The sequence below is a fragment of the Hyperoodon ampullatus genome, assembly GCF_949752795.1.
Source record: "Hyperoodon ampullatus genome assembly, chromosome: 3".
Taxonomy (NCBI): Eukaryota; Metazoa; Chordata; class Mammalia; order Artiodactyla; family Ziphiidae; genus Hyperoodon; species Hyperoodon ampullatus.
In genome coordinates this window covers 105,434,162-105,454,369 of record NC_136916.1, presented here as the reverse complement: position 1 = coordinate 105,454,369, position 20,208 = coordinate 105,434,162, and the positions used below count along the sequence as shown (strand labels likewise).

The window sequence follows — 20,208 nt, the reverse complement described above, 5'->3', positions numbered from 1 at the left end:
AGGGCTTTCTCTAGTTGTGGCGAGCGGGGGCCACTCTTCATCGCGGTGCGCGGACCTCTCACTATCGCGGCCTCTCTTTTTGCGGAGCACACGCTCCAGACGCGCAGGCTCAGTAGTTGTGGCTCACGGGCCTAGTTGCTCCGCGGCATGTGGGATTCTCCCAGACCAGGGCTTGAACCCGTGTCTCCTGCATTAGCAGGCAGACTCTCAACCACTGCGCCACCAGGGAAGCCCCCGTTTAGTGATTTTAAGTGTCCAAGCCCATATATATCACAATGTAGACCAAGTACATTTAGAAATGGGTCTGTGGAGATGTTCTTGGGACTCTGAGAAATTGTGAAAAATAGTGGAAGTCCTGGAAAATGGGCAGATATTTGGTTTTCAAAATGCCAGTATCTTTTTTTTTTTTTTTTTTTTTTTTTTGGCTGCGTTGGGTCTTTGTTGCGGCGAGCAGGGGCTACTCTTCGTTGCGGTGCACAGGCTTCTCATTGTGGTGGCTTCTCTTTTGGAGCACGGGTTCTAGGTGCACGGGCTTCAGTAGTTGTGGCACGTGGGCTCAGTAGTTGTGGCTCACGGGCTTCAGAATGCAGGCTCAGTAGTTGTGGCTCACAGGCTTAGTTGCTCCGCAGCATGTGGGATCTTCCCGGACCAAGGCTCGAACCCATGTCCCCTGCACTGGGAGACGATTCTTAACCACCGCGCCACCAGGGAAGTCCCACCAGTATCTAACTTTGATAGAGTACTCACCATATGTTTGGCACTCTTCTCAGCACTGCACATATATCATCTGATTTAATCCTCACCACACCTCCAGGAAGTAGGTGTTATTTTTGTCCTCATTTTATAATTGAGGAAACTGAGTCACAGATAGGTTAGATAACTTGCTCAAGATCAAGCTACTAGCATGTGCAGCAGCCAAGGTGCTCTAGTCTGAATGTTTGTGTCCCTCCTCCCACCCCCAACTCATCTCTTGATTTCCTCCTAACCTCCAAAGATGATAGTATTAGGAAGTGGGCTTTTGGGAGATGCTTCAGTCATGAGGTGGAGCCCTCAGAATGGGACTAGTAAAAAAGGCTCTCGAGAGATCCTTAGCCCTTTCCATCATGTGAGGACATAGAAAACACTGGCTGTGAACCAGGAAGAGGGTCCTCACCAGAAGGTGACTATGCTGGCACCTTGATCTTGGGCTTCCCAGCCTCCAGAACTGTGAGCAATAAATTTCCCTTGTTTATAAGCTACCCAATTGGTTGTATTTTGTTACAGTGGCCTGAATGGACTAAGATGGAAACTTGGTACTGAGAAGTTGGGGTGCTGTTGTTACAAATACATAAGAATGTGAAAGCAGCTTTAGAACCGGGTGATGGGCAGAGGCTGGAAGACTGGAGGTGCATGCTAGAGAAAGCCTACATTGCTGTGAATGGACTGTTAAGGCTGGTTCTTATGAGGGCTCAGAAGAAGAGAGCTACAGAGAGAGACTCAATCTCTCAGAGGATACCTAAGTGAACATGTTGGTGGAAATATGGATGGTAAATGTTATTCTGATGAGTTCTCAGAAGGAGATGAGGAAGACATTGTTGGAAACTGGAGGAAAGGCGATCTTTGTTATAAAGGGGCAAAGCACTTGGTTGAATTGTGTTCATGTCCTAGTGTTCCGTGGAAGGTAGAACTTGTGAGGAATGAAATTGGATATTTGGCTGAGGAAATTTCTAAGCAAAGTGTTGAAGAAGCAGCCTGGTTTCTCTCGGCCATGAGCCATGGCCGCTGAGCCTGCGCGTCCGGAGTCTGTGCTCCGCAACGGGAGAGGCCACAACAGCGAGAGGCCCGCGTACCGCAAAAAAAAAAAAAGGTGGAATTGTTCATCAAAAAGGACACAGAACTTAAAAATTTGGAAAATTCTTATCACTATCTAACATACTATATTTTACTCATTTATCATGTTTATTCCCTGCACCACACACAAAAATATAAGTTCCATAGGGGCAAGGATCTATTCTTTTACTGGTGAATCCCCAGTGCCAAAAGCAATGTCTGGCATAAAGTAGACAATAAATAACTATTAGTTGAATGAATGAATGAATGAATGAATCAGTGACTGCCAATCATAGGCATCACGTGGCATCACGTGGATTATGTCTTTTAATCCACTCAACTACCCTTTGAATTATTAGCCCATTTTAAAGATGAGGAAATTGAAGCTCTGGGAGGATACACAGCTTGCTGAAGGTCACCCTACCAATAAGTCATAAAGGCTGGATCCAAACCCAGATTGTGTAACTCCAGAGTCCTTGTCCTAACCACTGTGTGGTACTGCTTCTCTGGGAAGCTACATTTTAAAAGACTGACAAAATGATTTAATCCAGAGGAGGGTGATAGGAATAGTGAGGGGTCTCTAAGCTGCTCTGTATGAAAGCTGTTTATGGAACAAGAAAGGCTTTTCACCTAAAAAAAGTTTAACTGTAGTGAGCGTTTGTATATATGAAAACTAGATCCAAATATTTGAAGAGCTGTAGCGTGGAACAAGAATTTGTTTATTCTGTACAGTCTGAAGGGCAGAAGCTGGAATTAACGGAACAAATAAAGACAGTCCCTGCTCAGGGTACAGGAGCTGAAGGCACAGTTAGGGTCGATGCAGAGGGATACCAGTCCTGGGCTTTCAGGGCTCCTTGAAAACTGTGACTTGTGGATTGTAGGATGGCAGAACTTCCGGGAAGACAAGAGCAAAGGAGCTTCTCAAAGCAAGTTGTGTTAGATGCTAATACAAGGCCAAAGAAAGTGAAAGCAGAGAGGAGGCCTGGGGTGGGAAGAAAGGGGTCACGAGGGCCTTTTAGGGAGAAGTTTCAGTAAATGCCTGGTTGGGATGCAGACATAGAGGTTGGGTTAAAAAGAAATGACTGGGGAAGGAATACAGACAGCTTTTGGAAAACCTTGGCTTGAGAGAAAAGGGGAAAATGAGAAAAATCATTTAAGACTGCAGCAGAATCCAGGAGAGCTTTTCAAGATGGGGAAACCTGTGTGTTTGAAGGGAATGGGGATTGAAGACTCTACCATATGTCGACGGGAGTAAGTTCCCTTGTGCTTTGGAAAGAATGAGATGCCTGGTCAGGGACACCCCTTGGAGGTTTGAGAGCCACCTCAATCATGTCCATTTTGGGGGCCTCTGGCGTATTAAAAAATTAAATACTAAGACTGTTTTGAAAATATTTGGTGTATTTTATTTATTATTTATTATTTATTTATTTTAAAAAATATTTATTTGTTTATTTTGGCTGCACCAGGTCTTAGCTGTGGTACGCAGGCTCATAGTTGCGGTACTGCAGCGTGCACGCGGGATTCCCCGACCAGGGATCCAACCTGGGCCCCCTGCATTGGGAGTGCAGAGTCTTATCCACTGGACCACCAGGGAAGTCCCAATTTGGTGTATTTTTTAAAATTAATTAATTGTTTATTTATCTTTTTATTTTTGGGTGCATTGGGTCTTCGTGGCTGCGAACAGGCTTTTTCTACTTGCGGCAAGCGGGGGGGCTACCCTTCTCGTTGCGGTGCGCGGGCTTCTCACTGCAGTGGCTTCTCTTGTTGCAGAGCACAGGCTCTCTCAGCGCTCAGGCTCAGTAGTTGTGGCACACAGGGTTAGTTGCTCCATGGCATAGGGGATCTTCCTGGACCAGGGCTCGAACCCGTGTCCCCTGCATTGGCAGGCAGATTCTTAACCACTGCGCCACCAGGGAAGTCTCCCAGCTTGGTGTGTTTTAAATGTTTATATTTAACAAAGGAAAACTTTTAGCATAAATAGGCAATAATATAGTGATATTCACAAAACACCTACAGGCATTTTTATGAACTACAAAATTTAAGAATTTTATAAATGTAAGACTAGGATTAAAGGAGTCTCCCGGCCACAGGGTGCAGATGACTTTAGGAGGATGCGTGCAAGTGAGAGGCCCCCAAGGAGGCTTGGGCACGACCTACAAAGGCCTCAGAGAAGTGGCGCAGAAATGTCCCATTCTTAGATACAGGAGTCGCAGAGGCCCGCTTGCCTTGGCCAGAGGGAGTTCTGTTCTAGCATTCTGAGGTCCAGGAGTGCAGACCCACCTGGACAAGCCCAGGGGACAGGCATCCTGGAGGGATCAGTGTCTGAGGCGTCCACCGGAGGGCAGTGTGGCAACTCAGAGGACAGGACTCCAGTGCCCCCTTTACTTCCTCCCGCAGACCCTCTGTCCTGCACCCCTTCCACTCCCTCTTCCTTCCTGGAGTGATTCGAGGACTGTTCACCAACCCCCAGCACAGGCACAGACGATGGAAACTGACTTTTCCCTCTCTGCAGCTGGAAGACTAAGGCTTGTCATCCTGTCGCGCCCATAGTCCCACCCCTTTAAGTACAGGTGTCCTGGGTGGAAGCGTGGAAAGTAGAAAGGGGGAAGGGACAGGCCGGTGGTGTCCTTGGCCCTGAGCTTTGCAGGCTTTGCCCCCACCTCTCGGTTCTCCGGGCTTGGCTTGCAGTGCCAACACCGAGCACGAGGGGGCGCTACCACCCTGCAAACCCTCCCCAGCGGTCTCTGCTGCAGAAGGGGCTGCGCCCAGACAGAGAGGATGGGGTGGGCGTTGCTCTGGGCCCCTTCTCCAGCTTGCCTCCACCCAGAACTTATGTGCAGTTTTGTGCAGGCATGGGGTGGGGGTGGGGGACCTCTGGAGCACAGACCAGGAGAGTGGAGGAGAGACTCTGGGGACACCTGGCATGGAGCTTAGAGGAGTGAAGGGAGAGAGACCTTCCTGCTGGGTGCTCCAGGGTCCAGGTGCACGCTGTCCTGGGAGTGCAGCCTGGCGGATTGGTATTTCCAGAAGAGGTAGGCCAACACAACCCAATACCAACCATTCCCTGATTAAGGGCAGGCTCTGGGATAGAGCTGGCACATAAGGAGGAGGTCTGTAGGGACAAAGCCATTGTTCTGGAGTTGTGAACCTCTTCCCTTGATATATTTTCTTTCTTTTTGAACCTTTTAAAGATTCAAAGAGGTGAAAGAGGTGAAATAGACAGTAAAATTCAAAAAATGTACTAAACTTAAGTGTACAGCTCAGTGATTTTTTTAGCCTATAAATTTACTATGTATACACATATTACACGTGTACAGAATACTTCTGTATTCACAACTACAGCTGTTAACGTATGTATATCACAGCTCTCACTGGCAATTCAAGTCAGTAAACATTTATTAAGGGGCTCCTGTGTGTCTAGCACCATCCTACTCTTTTGTAAGGGAGTGAGGACAGAACGTCCGGCTGGTGGCTGTGATGGGGTCAGAGGTATTATGAATCATAGTCATTCTTCGACAGAACTATACCACCTGTGCCTTGGAGGGCAACGGCAGCCTGTGTGATCTACCTGCAGTGCCCATATTTTTGGAATCCAAAATGGGAGCAATTGTCTGCTGTGTCTGTATATACAAACTCATGGAACCTCAGAAAGATATTGGATCCAGGATGTTGGGTCAGGGCCGCCTCGCTCCTAGCACAGAACCAGGCACAGAGTGGCCAAGGAGAGCGTTTTCGGGAATTGATCTTGCTCTCTGGCCTGGTGCTACATGTCTCTGGAAGCTGGGCGAAGGGTGAAGTCTTTGACCACAGGCTGGATCAAAATGAGCTGGAGCCTGTCATGTGTGTGTGAATCCGCTGGGCCCTTCGGAGGCACCCATCTTTCCCCCGCTTTGTGGTCAGCCTGGCCTTGCCCCACCCAGACCCCATCCTGCCCCAAATCGGGGAAGTGCCCCTAGCGGGAAATCAAGTGAGTGGGCAGGATGTGACCCATGGTGAGGCAGCTCCCAGACCTGGCCCAGTCCCTGAGTCAATGAGCTACTTCAGGCTCTCTGAGGAAGTGCTTCCTCCGAGTCACTACAATGTGGACACCTCTCCTTTCCCCTCTACTGCCCCTCCCTATCCAGGTGTGGGTCTTTGGGTGCAGGAAACTGGTCTCCTCCTCCTCTAAGCCACGAAGGCCCATTGGAGGAATAAGGGACCCTGCGGAGACCTGGTCTCAGCCTGGAGGCAGGGAAAGCTGCTCCCTTGGAGTGTGGTGATGGCCCTGGCCTGGGGTGCCCGATTGATCCTGTCGTGGAACCCCGGGCTCCAGGCCTGCTGAGGGACAGGGGAGGACAGAGGGGGCTGGGCCTGGCTGGGGAAGGCTGGCCTGGAAGGCACCCAGCCGCGGCCCTGGGCCAGGGTGGAAAGTATGTGTGTGAGCTCATTTGGAAGGTGGCTTCTGGCCAGTCAGGCCTGCCTCCTTTCCAGGCCTTGGCTGCCCAGCCCCCTTGAAGAAGGCTGCCTCTGGGTCTCCCCAGTCTCCCAAGACTGTCTGAGTGAGGAAGGCAGAGACCCACAGGCTAGGTGGCTGACGGGAGTTGCTCTCCTAAAGGAGGTGAATTCAGATTTGGGGCGGTGGGTTGGATGGGGGTACAGGGACTGCCGAACAATGGAGCAACCTCACCTGGGGTCTCCCGGGGCCTTAAGGAATGGGAACTGCCCTGAAAGCCTCCCCCTCCTGCCAGGCCCCTGTCTCAGACATTCATCACCTGCATCCCTCCCCCAGCTGCTGCCTTTGTCCCATTCAATTCCTCTGGCTTCTGAGTCCTATGCCTCCTCCATCCCCTCAGAATACCTGTTCCTGCCCCCAAGAAGGAAGGTGACTCCTGGTCAAGCGGACTCCTGAGGAAGAGCCCTTCTCCCCTGTGCTCCTGCGACACAGCACAGCAGGCAAGCACACACATGCTGACAGATTCCACAGAACACACACTACCATGCAGACACCCAGCTACATGGAGTCCACAATGGAAGAGACACTCAAGAGACATGGTCAGAATCTACCCGTACAGGAAAAAAAGTCAGACAGACCTGGGTTTTAATTTTGGACTACTGAGCTGTGAGCTTGAGCAAGTCTTATCTGGGCCTCAGTTTCTGCATCTGTAAAATGGGGCAATGTTTGTGGTTTCCCACCACCTCCCCTTAGCTGGAAAGAGAAGTGGGAATACAGAGGGTAAACAAAGGACTGGGAAGGCTGTCAGACTGTGGGGAGATGGGGCCTGGGAGAAGGACAGGGAAGGACCAGTAGAGCTGGCCAGATTGTATGTGGGGGTCACTCTGCTCAGTCCCCTCTCCTCTAGAGAGTCCAGCTCCTCTTAGATCTTGCCCTCCCTTCCCATCCCGTGGACCCAGCACCTGGCTGGCAGCCTTGCAGGCATGGGCCCAGCTGGTGGCAGGAGCCCCGAGAAGGGAGTCGATGTCAGGGGTGTCCATGGCTCCCCCAAACGTGTGGGGTGCAGTGATGGGCAGAGTACAGTCCAATCTCCTGAGAGCCCGCTTCCCTGGGTTCTGCCCAAACCTCCTTGCAGATTCCCCTTGGCTCCCTCCTGGCTGCTCTAACTCACATGTGCTGCTTTCGAATAAAGGAACTTGGAACCATAGAAACTGGGTCAGGCCCAATGGACAAAGCAGGGTAGGGCCAGCGAAAGCAATATTTGCAGGTCTCCCGGGGCCTTCTGCTCTCCCCTCACCCAGCCTGACCTGGTGGTTCACTCAGCTGGGTCCCCGGTGCAGCCTCACTGGGCTGGATCCCTCAGACCCAAGGCACGTCAGAAGCACGGGACCTTGCAGCCTTCACCCTGCAATTCTCCCAGCTTGGGAAGCCTCTTCCGCCTCTTCCCCCTTTGTCTCTGGTCCTCCATTCCCATCTCTCCCCCTTGGCTTCAGAGAGAATCTTGTGATTCCAGAATCAGGGCCAAACAATTTCCTCGTGATGGGGAAACCACATTCCAGACGCCAGAGCCCGAGGCTCCCTCTCCTCTTCCCTCTGGCAGTCCCCCTCCCCACGTTCCTCCACTGGCTCCAGCTGTGTTTTGCAGAACTCCCACTGGATAACATCTGTAATTGCCTCCAGATGTGGGCCACAAAAACACAAAAGGGCCATGAGCTCATCTCTGAGCTCCTTGCCACACGATCGGGCCCTACCACCCCCAGATGCCCCTGACTTCTCAGGGTCCCCATCCCCTCCGGTGAGGGTGGCGGGGAGGTGGTGTCCAACTCCACTGAGACACACAGGCCCTGCCAAACAGCTGTTGGGCAGGAGAGGCGCAGGAGGCCAGGCATAAGGTCAGGGTTCCTGGCTGGCAGGAAGGGGGGGTACCCCTTCTGCCAAAGCAATCACACCAGCCAGCCCTGACTAGCAGCTGCATCAAACGCCTGGCCTAGGCGGGGCCAGGCCTCTTGGAGGCAGGCCTTGGAGGGGGCCTGGGCTGGAGCCGGGAGGGAGCGAGGGCCGGGCTGAGGCAGGAAGGGAAGGAGGGGAGAAAGAGGGCTGCTCCCTTCAGCTGAGCTGACTCAGCAACTGAGCGATTGCTCCCTCCAGGCTGGTTTGGAGGAAGGGTGGGTCGACAGCCTGGGAACCCTGTCTGGGGCAGCAGTTTCTAAGGAAAGAGGAAACAAAGCCCTGTCATTCTGCCCTTCCAACCCGACCATCCTGCCTCTCCTGGGCAACTGGGGTGAGATCTCTGTTTTGCCAGAGATAGGCTGCTCCTAACTGGCCACGGGGCAACCTCTTTCTTTCCCCTCTGTTCCTTCTGCCCGCGCAGGGGAGCCCCAGGCCTGGGAGAGGCCGAGATCCTGAGGGCTGGGTAGAAGGACCTGTCCCCCGCTTCCCCCCTCCAAGCCCAAGGCTGACTGTGATGGGGGAGTCCCCCAGCAGCCGTGCGAGGCCTGAGCAAACGGAGGGTCTGCGGCTGGATCACACGACAGGGTAACGCAATTTAGGAAGATTTTCCGAGTGGCTTCAGCTTGGCCACTTCCTCTTGCTTTGCAGTCCTGGGCCTCAAAGGTAGCCTCTTAGGCCAGGTTGGGAGGGGGGAGCTGGCTGGGCTCTGCGGACAACTGCCCGGCCCCCGTGGAGTGTGCCCTCCGCCCCATCTCTGGGCCCTGGATCCCTTTCGCCCACGGAGAATAAACATATTCCGTTATGTATGAAAAATACCAAAACCCCACCTCACGGAAAACACAGCACAGCCCTCCTGCTTCCCACTCCCCTCACAGCCACGTCCCAGGCACACAAACTGCAGCCACACGAAGAACGTGAAACACTGTTTATTCTTTGTGGAAAGGTTGAACAAGGTCGAAAATGTCCTTAGAGGGCACTGACCCAGCCCCGCCCTGCAGGTTCCTGGGGTCGGACGCCTCTGCCCCACCCCCACCCCTCCCCATGCCCCTTGTTAACAAAAAGGAACGATTTGAAGGGAATTCATATATAATAATTATAATTAAAATATACATTAAACAAAACAAAAAAACCCAAACAAGACAACTTTAGCCGAACTGCCAGCACCGTTCACCGCACTCCTCCCACCCCTGACATCCCTCTCCGCTCACTGCCCCCACGTGGTCCCTCACTCTCCCAGGTCTCCGGGTACCAGGACCACCTTTGGCGGCCCAAGGAGACCTCAAATGGGTGGGCCGGGTGGGGAGGGGAGGGCAGGACACCTGTAGGAAGGGCTGGGGGCGCGTCGGGAAGCGAGGGGCTAACCTGACAAAACGCCCAGGCGCCCGCCCCTTCCCGGAGGCTGGCGGAGGCAGGCTGATCCTCAGCTCCCTAGCTAGGTGGCTGCTCTCATCAAGGTCCCCGGTCGCCAGTCCCCCATGCGTGCCCTCTCTGCTCCTTTTTCTGGCTCCCTGCCTTCCCCTCCGTGCGGTCTGATTGAAGCCAGGGCACCAAATGGGAGCAGGTGTGCCTTTCTCGGGCCCTTCCTGAGAGCTCCAATAAAACGTGCCCTCCCCCGGCTACCACAGCCCGCCCTGTGGCATCCCTGCCGGCCTGGCCTGCCCGGCCCCCCCACCCCATCTACTCCTGCTGCAGCTCCCTGGTTTGCCTTTTGGTCCTGTCCTGTCCTCTCTGACTGCTCTGCCCCTGGGTCCCTACCCCAGCTGCCTGCATGTGAGTGAGGTTCTTTCTCTGTGGCCCCCAGGCTCACCCCCAGGACTCCTGGGGCCCACCCCGTAGCTGCACCCCCTGGTCTCAGCTCTTCCAACCTTGACATCCCCATCCGAGGCTAACGTTTGGGAGGGTAGGGCTGTCAAGGGTTTCTGCAGCCCCAGGTTAGTCCTTAATGGCTCAGGCTCCTTCCGTGGAAGTTCTCGGGGGCAGGTGGGGGCAGAGGCGGATCTTGGTGGAGAGGACTGACCCTCTCTGAGCTTTCCTCCCAAGGTCTTAGGGTAGCTGAGCGGCCCTCACCCCCTCACTCTCTCAGGGTCTCCCCCTCACAACAAGATTAATTTCTTTCAGCCAGAAAGAGTGGTGGGAGGCTGCCAATTGGGTACCCCTGGGGGCTCGCGGGGCTAGCGTGCCCAGAGACCCCTGAGGTCAGAGTTCAGAGGTTAAAGGTATGTCAGGGAATGGAAAAGGAGCAGATGACCCCATTTGACCTTTACCAGCGAGGTCTGAGGGTCCTGCCTTCAAGTGCAGAGCCCGGACATTCAGATGGGGCTGAACACACACCAAGCCACGGGGGCCCCTGAGGGGCAGGGGCTGGGAGGCCGGCCCCTGCTCAGCCTCCGGGGGACCCATCTAGGGAAGAAGCAATGCCAGCGCGGAGGTGGGGAGAGGCCAGTCATGGGACAGAGAAGAAGGGACGTCGGGGGGGTGGGGCTGGGGAGGGGGCTCGGGACCGGCGGGAGCAGCCCACCCACCACCACCTGCTGCCACTGGCCTTCAGAGGCAAAGTCCTCGTGGGAGGAGTGGGCGGGCGGCAGTGGGGGTCAGACCTTGTCCAGCAGGGAGCGCTGGCAATAGAGCAGTCGCTTGGGGGTCCCGTGGCGTCGGAAGAAAAAGACAGCGAGGCCCACCGCCAGCACCAGGAGCAGCAGCAGCACAGGCAGCACCACGGCGGCCGCGCTCACTGCTCCGCTGCCTTCCTCGTCCACCTCGATGATGATCACCTCCGTCTCCTCCTCAGTCCCCTCATCCGGCCGGCCCCCCGACGACGGGCAGCCCATCCAGTCCCGCAGGGCTGACTTGGGGTAGCCCGGCTCGACCTTCAGCTTCTGGTTGTTGAATTTCCAGTATTTGTTCCCCTTGTAGAAATAAGTGAAGACTGCAAGGGTCAGCAAGAAGGCGGCATGGCAGACGAGAGGTGCGGGCAGCGTCCGGAGAAGAGCCAAAGAGAGAAGAAGAGCGGGAGAGAATCCAGTCAGTGTGCGCGCCAGCTGAGGTAATCGCTTCGCTTTTCTGAGCATCAGTTTCCTCAGCTGTCAGACCAGGTAACTCTAGCACCAGGTTGAGAGAGTGGTGGGGATTAAGGGGTCCGAAGCGTGGAAAGCACTTACTCAGTGCCTGGCACATGGCAAGGGCTCCCCAGTCCTCCTCCTCATTATTTTCAACCCAATCCTCTCCATCTTTCCTCCTGCTCTCTCTTAACTCCCTGTTCCAGTCCTCCCCTCACAGACACACCTCCTGTGCCCCTCTCACCTTCATCGCTGCCCATGAATGACCCTCTGGGAGACTCAGGGATTCCTTCCCAGACCTTGATGTTTTTGGGGTACTCGCTGTCCACTGCCCTGAGCTCCTCGTTGAAACGGTAGTACCTGGGGGAGAGGCAGGGAAGGGAAGTGGTTGGACACTGGGCATGTCCTCTGAGGGGAGTGGGACCCGGGACTGAATTCGCCGGTGAGCAAAGGGTGACTGTGGACGGGGGTGGGGGTACAGGGGTTTTGAGTAATGAGGGCCTGCAGCTGAAAGCGGTGGAAGGTGGGGGTGGGAGGGAGGGCCCAGGCTGCAAGGAGCCACCAGCGGCCCTTAATAACAGTGCCTGGCAGCTGGGGCGGTGGCACAGGGCTGGGGGCAGGAGGCATCAAATGAGCAGGTCTGAAATGGTGACCCGGTCATACCCCACTCACTCAGCACCCAATGGAGGCTGTCCATTGCTAGGCAACAGCACAGGCTCAGCCAGCTTCTTCTCCAGGGAAACATTTCAGGGGGAAAGGAGGTCTTCCTCCAGAATTGAGGGAACCTGGTGGTGGTGTCTGAGGAGGAAGACCTGGGGCCCAGGGATTGAGGCCTTACTTGTTTCCCCGAAAGAAATAGGTCTTTCCGTTGGGCATCCAGAAGAGAGCAGCATCGATCTTGTCGGTAGGCAGTCCTCGGCCCAGTTCCTTAATGTGCTTGGGGTAGCCAGGCTCCAGGGAAGCTTCGTCAAACACCCAGTGCTTGTCTCCTGGGGAGGAGAGGGAAGGGCAGGATCTGATTCCACCTGGGCTCTGTGGCCTTTGGAGGAGTCGGGTGGAATTTGCTCCTCCAGGGAGACCCTCCCCACACCCAAAGACTAAGGCAGAATGTCCGGTTACCTTTGAAGAAGACAAACTTGCCATCCTTCCTCTCATAGGCAGTGTTGATGGATGCGGGCAGGCCCCGCCAGAATTGGCCGATGGGCATGGGGTATCCATCCATCACCTGGTTTTTCCTCACCCGCCAGAACCAGCGCTCCTGGGAGGCAGTTCATTACATCTTTAGCTTTGTCCTCCAGCTCGGTCCCCAAAGCTCCCCCACTGCCTCAGTTTTAGTATTTAGTCCTCCTGCTGCAGTTTCCACCCAGCCTCCCAGTCATGGAGCCCCTTTGTCCCCCACACCAGCCCACTTCTTCCTCTCACCTTGAAGACAAACATCTCCCCTCGGAGCATGGCCACGGTGTCAAAGTTCCCATCACAGATGTTGGGCCCATAGGTGGGGTTTTTGGGCTTATCAGGGACAGAGGGCCTGGAGGTGGTCCTGGGTTGAGGGGGCATCTTGGTGGGGGACCCTGACTCGCTCCCTGGGGCAGAGAACACGAGGGGCACTTCAGACTTGGTGGCAGAGTAGGAGGAAAGGACAGACACATGGGCAGGTAACACCTTGGAGAGGTGTGGCTGGGCCTTTGCGGGAGGCTGAAGCAATCAGCTGGGAAAGGACAGAAAAGGTGGGGTCTTTTAAAAGTGGGAGCGGATGGAGGCAGGGTCAGGCGGGGGGCCGGGGGGAGACTGTAGGGCATGAGGGAGGGGAAAATGCACAGGTCAGGGAGAACAGGAGAGGATAAGGGGCAGAGAGGAAGGAGCAGATGTGGGCATAGATTACTTGCCATAAAGTTGCTGGATGCCCCGACGGTCATCATCGGGCAGCACGAAGTTCTCTGTGTCCATCCACTGGTAAAAGGGTGCCATGATGGCCGAGGGATCATTGGAATGCTCAAGGCCCAGGGCATGGCCCAGCTCGTGCACAGCCACCAGAAAGATGTCATTCCCTGGAGGGATGGGGATGGTTATGATGGCAGCCTGGGTCCCTTCCCTCAGACTCCCTGCTTCCCCATCAGAAGCTTCAGGTTCACAACGAAGACTGCCTGCCAAATTTTCCACCCAAAGCAACCAAATCCTGAGTTCCAGCCTCATATTTGGCAGAGGAGGCAAAAGCCAGCCAGCAACTCTTCTGGGTAGAGGCGCGAGACTGTTCTGGGGCCGGATCCAAATCCCAGCAAGGATTGGGAAGCTGAGATCCTATCTGGGCCTCAGTTTCTCCCAGGAGCCAGACATGACATTTGCCTGGAAAAGTGAGTGATGCAGATGCTTTGAAGTCTTTGACTGGGAAGTCAGTTATTGGGTGAGAGAAGGGACCAGGTGTAAATAGCTCAAAACAGGATTCCTGCTTTCATTGGAAGTCAGACCGGGAGATGTTTGTGGTCCCCCAAAGCCCTGAGATTTGGGGGTCTGAGGCTTGGGGAGGAAGCTGGAGAACCCCCATACAAATGACTCTTGACTCTTCCAGGGATAAGAGTCCCCAGGCTACCTCGCTCACCATTCAGATCCTCATTCCGGACAGTCCAGGGCTCGGCAGAGTCAAAGTGGGTGTCCCCTCCAATGTTGGGGCCTGGGAAGTAGGCATGGGCCAGGAAGCCGCCCTCGCCATCGAAAGGTGTGCTGTCACCATGGAAACCCTCAGCGAAGAAGATCATGATGTCGGCCTGCTTCTCGTGGCCCTCACGGATGTAGGCATAGGGTACCTCTCGGAAGTGCAGCGGCGTGGCACTCTCCCACACACGGAACGCCTTGCGGATGGCCTCGAATGTGGCATACTCCCCCACCTTGGGGGTGTAGTTCTGGATGCTGAGGTCCAGCCACGTGGGGAGAGGATGGGAGTGCGTTAGGACAACAAGGGACAGAACTCCTTCCCTGTACTCTCCCAGGTCTGACTGAGCCGTCCAGCCACCTTTGTCTGACCCAGCTCTTCCTGCTGCCTCACGATGCCTCTGTCCCAAGAACTGAGGGCTTTCTGGCCCTGGGATATACCCTCTACTGGCTGCACCCCTCTCCAGGATGAGAGCCATTTTCCTCCCAACCCCCGAGGATGCTTCTCAGGAACAGGGGTGAGTAGGGAAGGGAGCCTCAGGGTCTCTAAGCACCACTGATAGGGAAGGATGACCTGACGTGAGAAAGGCCACTTGCCTGTTGGACTCACCAGAAAGTGATCTCGTTATGCTGCCATTTGAGGCCCTGGATGGCATAGCGCTTCCTTCGAACATTGGCTTTGATCTCAGCCCCAAACTTGTCTGGAACACCACAGCGGGGGCGCCTCATGGCCCTGGGGTGTGAGGATTGTGGTCAGGAGAGCGTATGAAAGAGAAAGGTCTTCAGAGGAGAGGGGGAATGTCCGGCCCCAGGGTCAGTGTGGGGAAGAGACAAGGTCATGAGGTCTGGATGAACAGGAGAGGGTCGGGATCAGCTTGTGGGGATGAGGTATGGGGGTGGAATCAGGCATTCAGGTGGCAGCCTCTCTGGTACTCAGTGTTGTGTCGGCGGGTGCTGGGCAGAATTCCTGCCAGGGTCTAGCACTTACTTCATGGTGTCTGCATCAGCCTTGCCTGTCACTCGCAGACCGTAGAACCTCTGCATGGCAGCGATGGCAGCTGAGAGTGACTGAGGCGAGCGCTGTGTGTGGGTACGCAGGTCCCCAGGGGGCAGGTAGCCATACTGCTGCAGCCAGGCCTGTAGGGAAAGGGATGTGGCTTGGAGCATCCCCACCTGGCCCAAGGGGAGCCTCTGTTTCCTCACGGCACCTGGAATGCACCCTTGGCTTGGTGTGGAAAGGGCAGTGAGCTCCCAGCCTGGCTCTGGCAGTGGGTCTGGAGGAACTCCCAGGCTGGACCCAAACTCTGGCCCGGGTCCTAGTATGGCTGATCCTCTTGGAGGGGTGGGGAGCCACAGCGCTGGGCTTTGGCTGTAACTCTTTTGATGGGAGCCCTGGTGGTTTCATTGAGTTCTAGGACGTCTTCTCAGAGCTGAGATTCCTTCTAGCGCTTTTCTCCTCTGTGTCAGTGTTCTTGTAAATACAGCGTGTCCCACCTGAGGCTGGGGTGTGCCCATGGTGGATGGAGAGGGGAGAGGCTGAGGGGCTCCACTTTGGGGCCTGGCATGAGGCTCTCCTGGGACAGGCATGCTGTGCCTCTGGGGTATACACAGCTGAGATCTTTTCAGAAAGGAGAGCAGAAAAGGAGCTAGGGCTCCGGCTGGCTGCTGATAGGGGAAGCTGGGGCGTTTGGAGGTGGTGCGGATGTGATCCAGTCACAGAGTCAGGATCCTGCCACTGTCGCCATCCAAGCAGCATCTGACCTAGGGCTTGGGACCTAAAGACCCATATAAGGTTCTCAGTAGAGGGAGTGGGAGATTAGGATGGTGGTTAGGATTAGGGTTAGTATTTTACTTAGTATTTTGGTGACTGTAGTTTATTTTAGGCATGCTGTGAAATTGTTCATAATATAAAGGCTGGCATATTGCCTTAAAGTAAAGTTAGGTTTTTGGTGTTTGATTGAAAGGTACCCACATTGCAAAGCCCTGTTGAGGAAAAAGTCAGCCTTTATTGTAAGAAAAATGGAGTCTTTTCCTAAAGCCTGAAAAGTAAAATAAGCCAAGTTTTATATGGAACATGAACATGCTCAGATCCTCCTATGGGGAGGTGCTACTCGGATGGCTCTGGTCCCTGCTCCAGCTTTGCCTTCTTAAGGAGTCCAGAGGAGGCTGCAGGTTGCCTAGGGCGGGAGCTTGGAGTGCAGAGTGGCGCTGCATCCCTTACTCCAGGTCATTAGGATGGCTCTCCATGTGGCCCTTCACCTCGAGGCCCAGGCCTTGACGGTGGTGCAGTGCTCCTGCACTGGGGCTGGGGGTGATTCAGGAGCAGCTGACTGGGGACCTGAGCCGGCAGGGGCAAGAATTGCAACATGGTTCTGGGAAGTGATCCCCCACGGCTGATGATGGGAGTTAGGGCCTGAGATGTAAACAACACAGCCTTTACCCAGCCAACAGGCCTGGCCAGAACAACCCTAGCACCACCCGCTCTGAGAGCCCCTCCTCAGGGGAAGAAGGCGGGGAGCGAAGTTTAACCTCTGTTATACTGGAGGGGAGCGGAGCAGGAGGCTCTGGTCTTGGGCTGCTCTCCTGGGAGCTCTAAACTTGCCTTGACCTGCGCTAACTGATGCCACAGCTAGTGCCTGCAGGAGGCCTGCTGTGGCCTGTGCCCAAGTATGCAGGAAACTCCCTTTGCCCCTGGCCTCACCTGTAGGGTAGTCACATCGCGGGCTTATGACCTCTGGTGGGGGAGCAGCTGCTTCAGCTTTGGGAAAGGATGGGAGCAGCCCACTGCTGGAGCTGGAAGACTGAGGTCAGGCCCCCTCAACCCTCAGGGGGCAAGGCTCCTAGGGCAGGATGACAGGAGGGAGGGTGGCAGAGAGATGGGGAGGATCCACATCTGGGAGCTCTGGGATACATCCCTCTTCCTGATGAGTCTTTCAAGAAGGTGGATAGGTCTAAATATTCACACCCACAACCTCCACCCCATATGCAGTAGAGAAAGGTGGAGATTTAGTCAAGAAAGGGACTTCTCTGGAGTCAAGAGAGCCACAAGTCCTGGAAAGGAAGTGCCCCCATTCCTCTCCTCCTCCCAGGCCTAGGCTCCGAGCAAAGCAAGAACCACAGAGGAGACTATGAGGTCGGAACCACAGAAGAGAGGACTCTTGTGTCTGCGGCTGAGTGGGAGAAGGGCCAAGTGCCAGACTGGCCAAGGAGAGGAGAGGGCTGTCCTGGAGCTGGTGCAGGACCCTGGAGGTGGTGGGAGGAGGCCGGCTGTTTGAGGCCTGGGCCACCCCAGCTCTCCCTCCAGATTTGCCTGGAGAGGGAGCAACTCTGCAGGGTTAGACAACTGAGTCGGCTGGCTTTGTCCTGAAAACTGAGTGGTGCAAGGTATTCCTCTAGGGGAAAGTCAAGGACAAGGAACCCCTCCCACTCCTAGGCCCACTTCACCGGCCTAGGAGTCCTGGAGGGGGTTGGGGGGAATCTCTGGCTCTTCTGCAGGCCCTGGATCCCAGCCTCTGGGCCTGCTCCTCCCTTCCTCTGCCTCCCACCCCTCCATGGCCCAGAAGCAAATGATGGTTCTGGCACTGGGACTGCCCATGACCCGCTTAAAACAGAGCCAGGCTGCCGCCCCTCCCCAAGGGGACCTAGTGGGGCAGGGGAGGGAAGAAAGGCAGGGCAGGCGAAGTTGGCAGCGGGAAGCCCCCAGATGACCGGGCTCCTTTTGTTAGGCGCTCTCCCCTTCAGGCCTCTGATGAAGACTCCAGGCCTGGAAAGAGGATGCCTCCTCCTCCCTCCTGGACCTTGTCAGGCTTAGCCCCTGGGCAGATTTTCACTCTCCGTGGTCACCTCCATTCCTAGGGCCACACTTTTCCTGTCAGTCTCAGGACAGAGAGAGTGTGTTCTTTCTGGAGATGTTTCCTCCCGGGGTGGGACCAGGGCCGGGACCAGGAGGGAGGAAGCCAAGTCCTGATCCCTTCCCCCTGCTCAGGGGCCCTTCCCGGCCCCTCCCGACCGCACCCAGGCCCTGGCCGAGCTGAGTGGGTTGGGATGGCCCAAAATAAGAAGCTGATCAAATCCGTCTCCCACCTTCACCCCAAAATAAAAGAGAGAGAGAGGAAAAACTTCCTCAGACAACTCCCACGCGGCTTCCTCCCGAGCCCGGTGGGCCAGCGTCGGGGAATGGGTGGGGGGCAACCGAGTCAGTCAAGACCTGCGCGGGAGCCCAGGGCCAGGCCCTCACCCCGCTCCCCGTACGACGCCCCCAGTCTCCCTGCAATTAACACAGAAAAGCAATTAACAAAAGAGCCTAAAGGCGCCGAAGGGGGAGCAGGGAGCGGAGGCGGCAGCCTGGCCGAGGCCCCGGCTCACAAGGAGACCTTTGTGTGTCCGGAAACGCGGGCCAGGGCGCCAGCGCCGCGACCCTCGACGCCAGGGCTCCGGGCCGGGACACAGAGGGTCCTCTCGGGAAGGCGGGGGGTGGGGTGGGGTGGGGGTCGGGCCCGCTCCACCGGCCACCCCCGACCGCACCTGGCAGCCGACGCGTCCGAGGAGGGCCGGGAGCGCCAGCGAGGCGGCGGCCGCAGCGTGGGGGGCCCGGGCCAAGGGGCGCCGTCCCCGGAGCCCTCCCGGCCGGCAGAGCGCCGGCGGGCGCGGGCGGGAGAGCGCCTGCGAACTGGAAAGTCGAAGAAACAACAAACTCTCGCACATGACAAGAAACCAGGACAGCGCGAGGTCTGAGCGGAGTCCAAATATTTATCAGGCTCCCGACCGGTTCCAGAGCTGAGCTCAGAGCCCAGGGGAACTGGGGAGGGGTGGGGAGTGGGCCCCGGCTGGAAAGTTCTTCCAAGGAAAGGAATGGGAAAGAAAGTCGTCGGCGCGCGCGCGCGCATGTGGGGGGGGGGGTTGGTAGTTGGAGGAGGCAAAAGTTGGATCGACTTGGAAGTTTGAAGATGAGGAGGGAAAGGAAAGGAAGGGGGACCCTGCAGGCCGGAGCAGCCGAGACGCCGAGAGCCCTCCTCTCCGAATGGGGGCTGTCCCCTTGGAGACCCCCGGGCTCGCCTCCCCAGCGGGCGCGACTCCGGGCAGGGCCGGAGGAGCTCACTTACTTCGGGGCTGAAGCTGCTTTGGGCAGAGCTGAGGGAGGCGAGCGCGGAGGCGAGCGCGAGCAGGGGGAGCAGCAGACTGCGGGCGGGTCGTGGGGCGAGAGACATGGTCCGCGACCGTCCGGGCAGCCGGGCCGTGCGGGCTCCGTGGCGGGGCCCAAGCCCTGGGGTCGCACCGCCACTCCCTCGGGGCGCCTTTTGTCTTCCGTAGGCACTGAATTTGGATTCCTAGAGCGCTGTCCGCTTGGAGATGAGGGGATTGTTCTTGAAAGCGCCTGTTTGCTCGTCCCCGCTTTCCCGTTTTTTGATCTTTCTTCTGCTTAGTCTGCGAACTGGATGGCGAGCCCTCTCTCGCTCTCTCCTCTGGTCCCTCCCTTCTCCCACAGGCTCCCTCCGCCCCCGCCCCAATGCCCTCCTTTCCCGGTGCGGACGTGGTTGTTTCAGTCTGAATCCAATTACAGCCAAGAGCAGGGTAAAAAAAAAAAACCTAACTTGCCTTTCTGTGGTGGAGGCTGCCATCTGCAGGGGTTGAGGCCACAGCCGAGAGCGGGGGGCTTGGGGGGACTCAAGGGACGGGATGTGGGAGACTTTCTCCTTCTAAGCATATTTTGAGTGGCTTGATTCCTCTGCTTCCACCGTTCGTCTCACCTCCGTGGGAAGCACTGGGAAGCTCAGCGCCTGGGGCAAACACGGAGCTCAGAGCCTGGGGTGGTGGGGGCATCTTCCGTGTCCACGAGACCCGGTGTGCGGAGTTGTCTGCTGGGGCCTGTGGCTCAACCGTATGGAAAATTGTGTCCCTTATTCTTGTCAGCCACCTCTGTCCCTCCCCTAACAAAATAATAATAAAAAAACAACAGCACCAAAACCCAACTACCCACTGACAAATCCCACCACCACACTGGATCTGGGGGTCCTGTTCCCGGAGAAAGACGAATGCACCCCCTTTTTTATTGTCCTTTGCAATCTGCTGCTCCTTGAACTAGAACTGGCTGGGGAGGAAAGGAGTGCAAGGCCATGAAATCCGGGGAAAGGCAAATCAAGTTTGGTGAAACTGCAGAAAAGAGAGAATGAGAGCCAGGCCTACGGGAGTTTAGTTCCCGCTCTATACCGGAAAAGGAGATAATCCCTGAAAGTATAATCTCCTCCTTCAGGGGCTGACTAGACTCTGAGAACAAAAGGTGGAGGTATGAAGGGAAGGGGGAGGGCAGGCTAGAGC

General features: G+C 55.9%; 1 protein-coding gene across 1 annotated transcript; it reads right to left on the bottom strand.

Annotated features, from left to right (window-relative positions):
* Positions 1–10,782: 10,782 nt before the first annotated feature.
* MMP14 (matrix metallopeptidase 14) lies at positions 10,783–19,280 on the bottom strand (the record flags this gene model as incomplete). Its single annotated transcript, XM_079699697.1, has 10 exons — positions 18,996–19,280; positions 14,882–15,030; positions 14,504–14,626; positions 13,844–14,151; positions 13,130–13,295; positions 12,670–12,826; positions 12,367–12,505; positions 12,086–12,236; positions 11,492–11,607; positions 10,783–11,117 (listed from the first exon to the last, which is right to left on the bottom strand). The coding sequence occupies exons 1-10, from the start codon at positions 19,098–19,100 to the stop codon at positions 10,783–10,785; spliced, it is 1,749 nt and encodes a 582-aa protein (XP_079555823.1). The 5' UTR covers positions 19,101–19,280.
* Between the last annotated feature and the right edge of the window lie 928 nt (positions 19,281–20,208).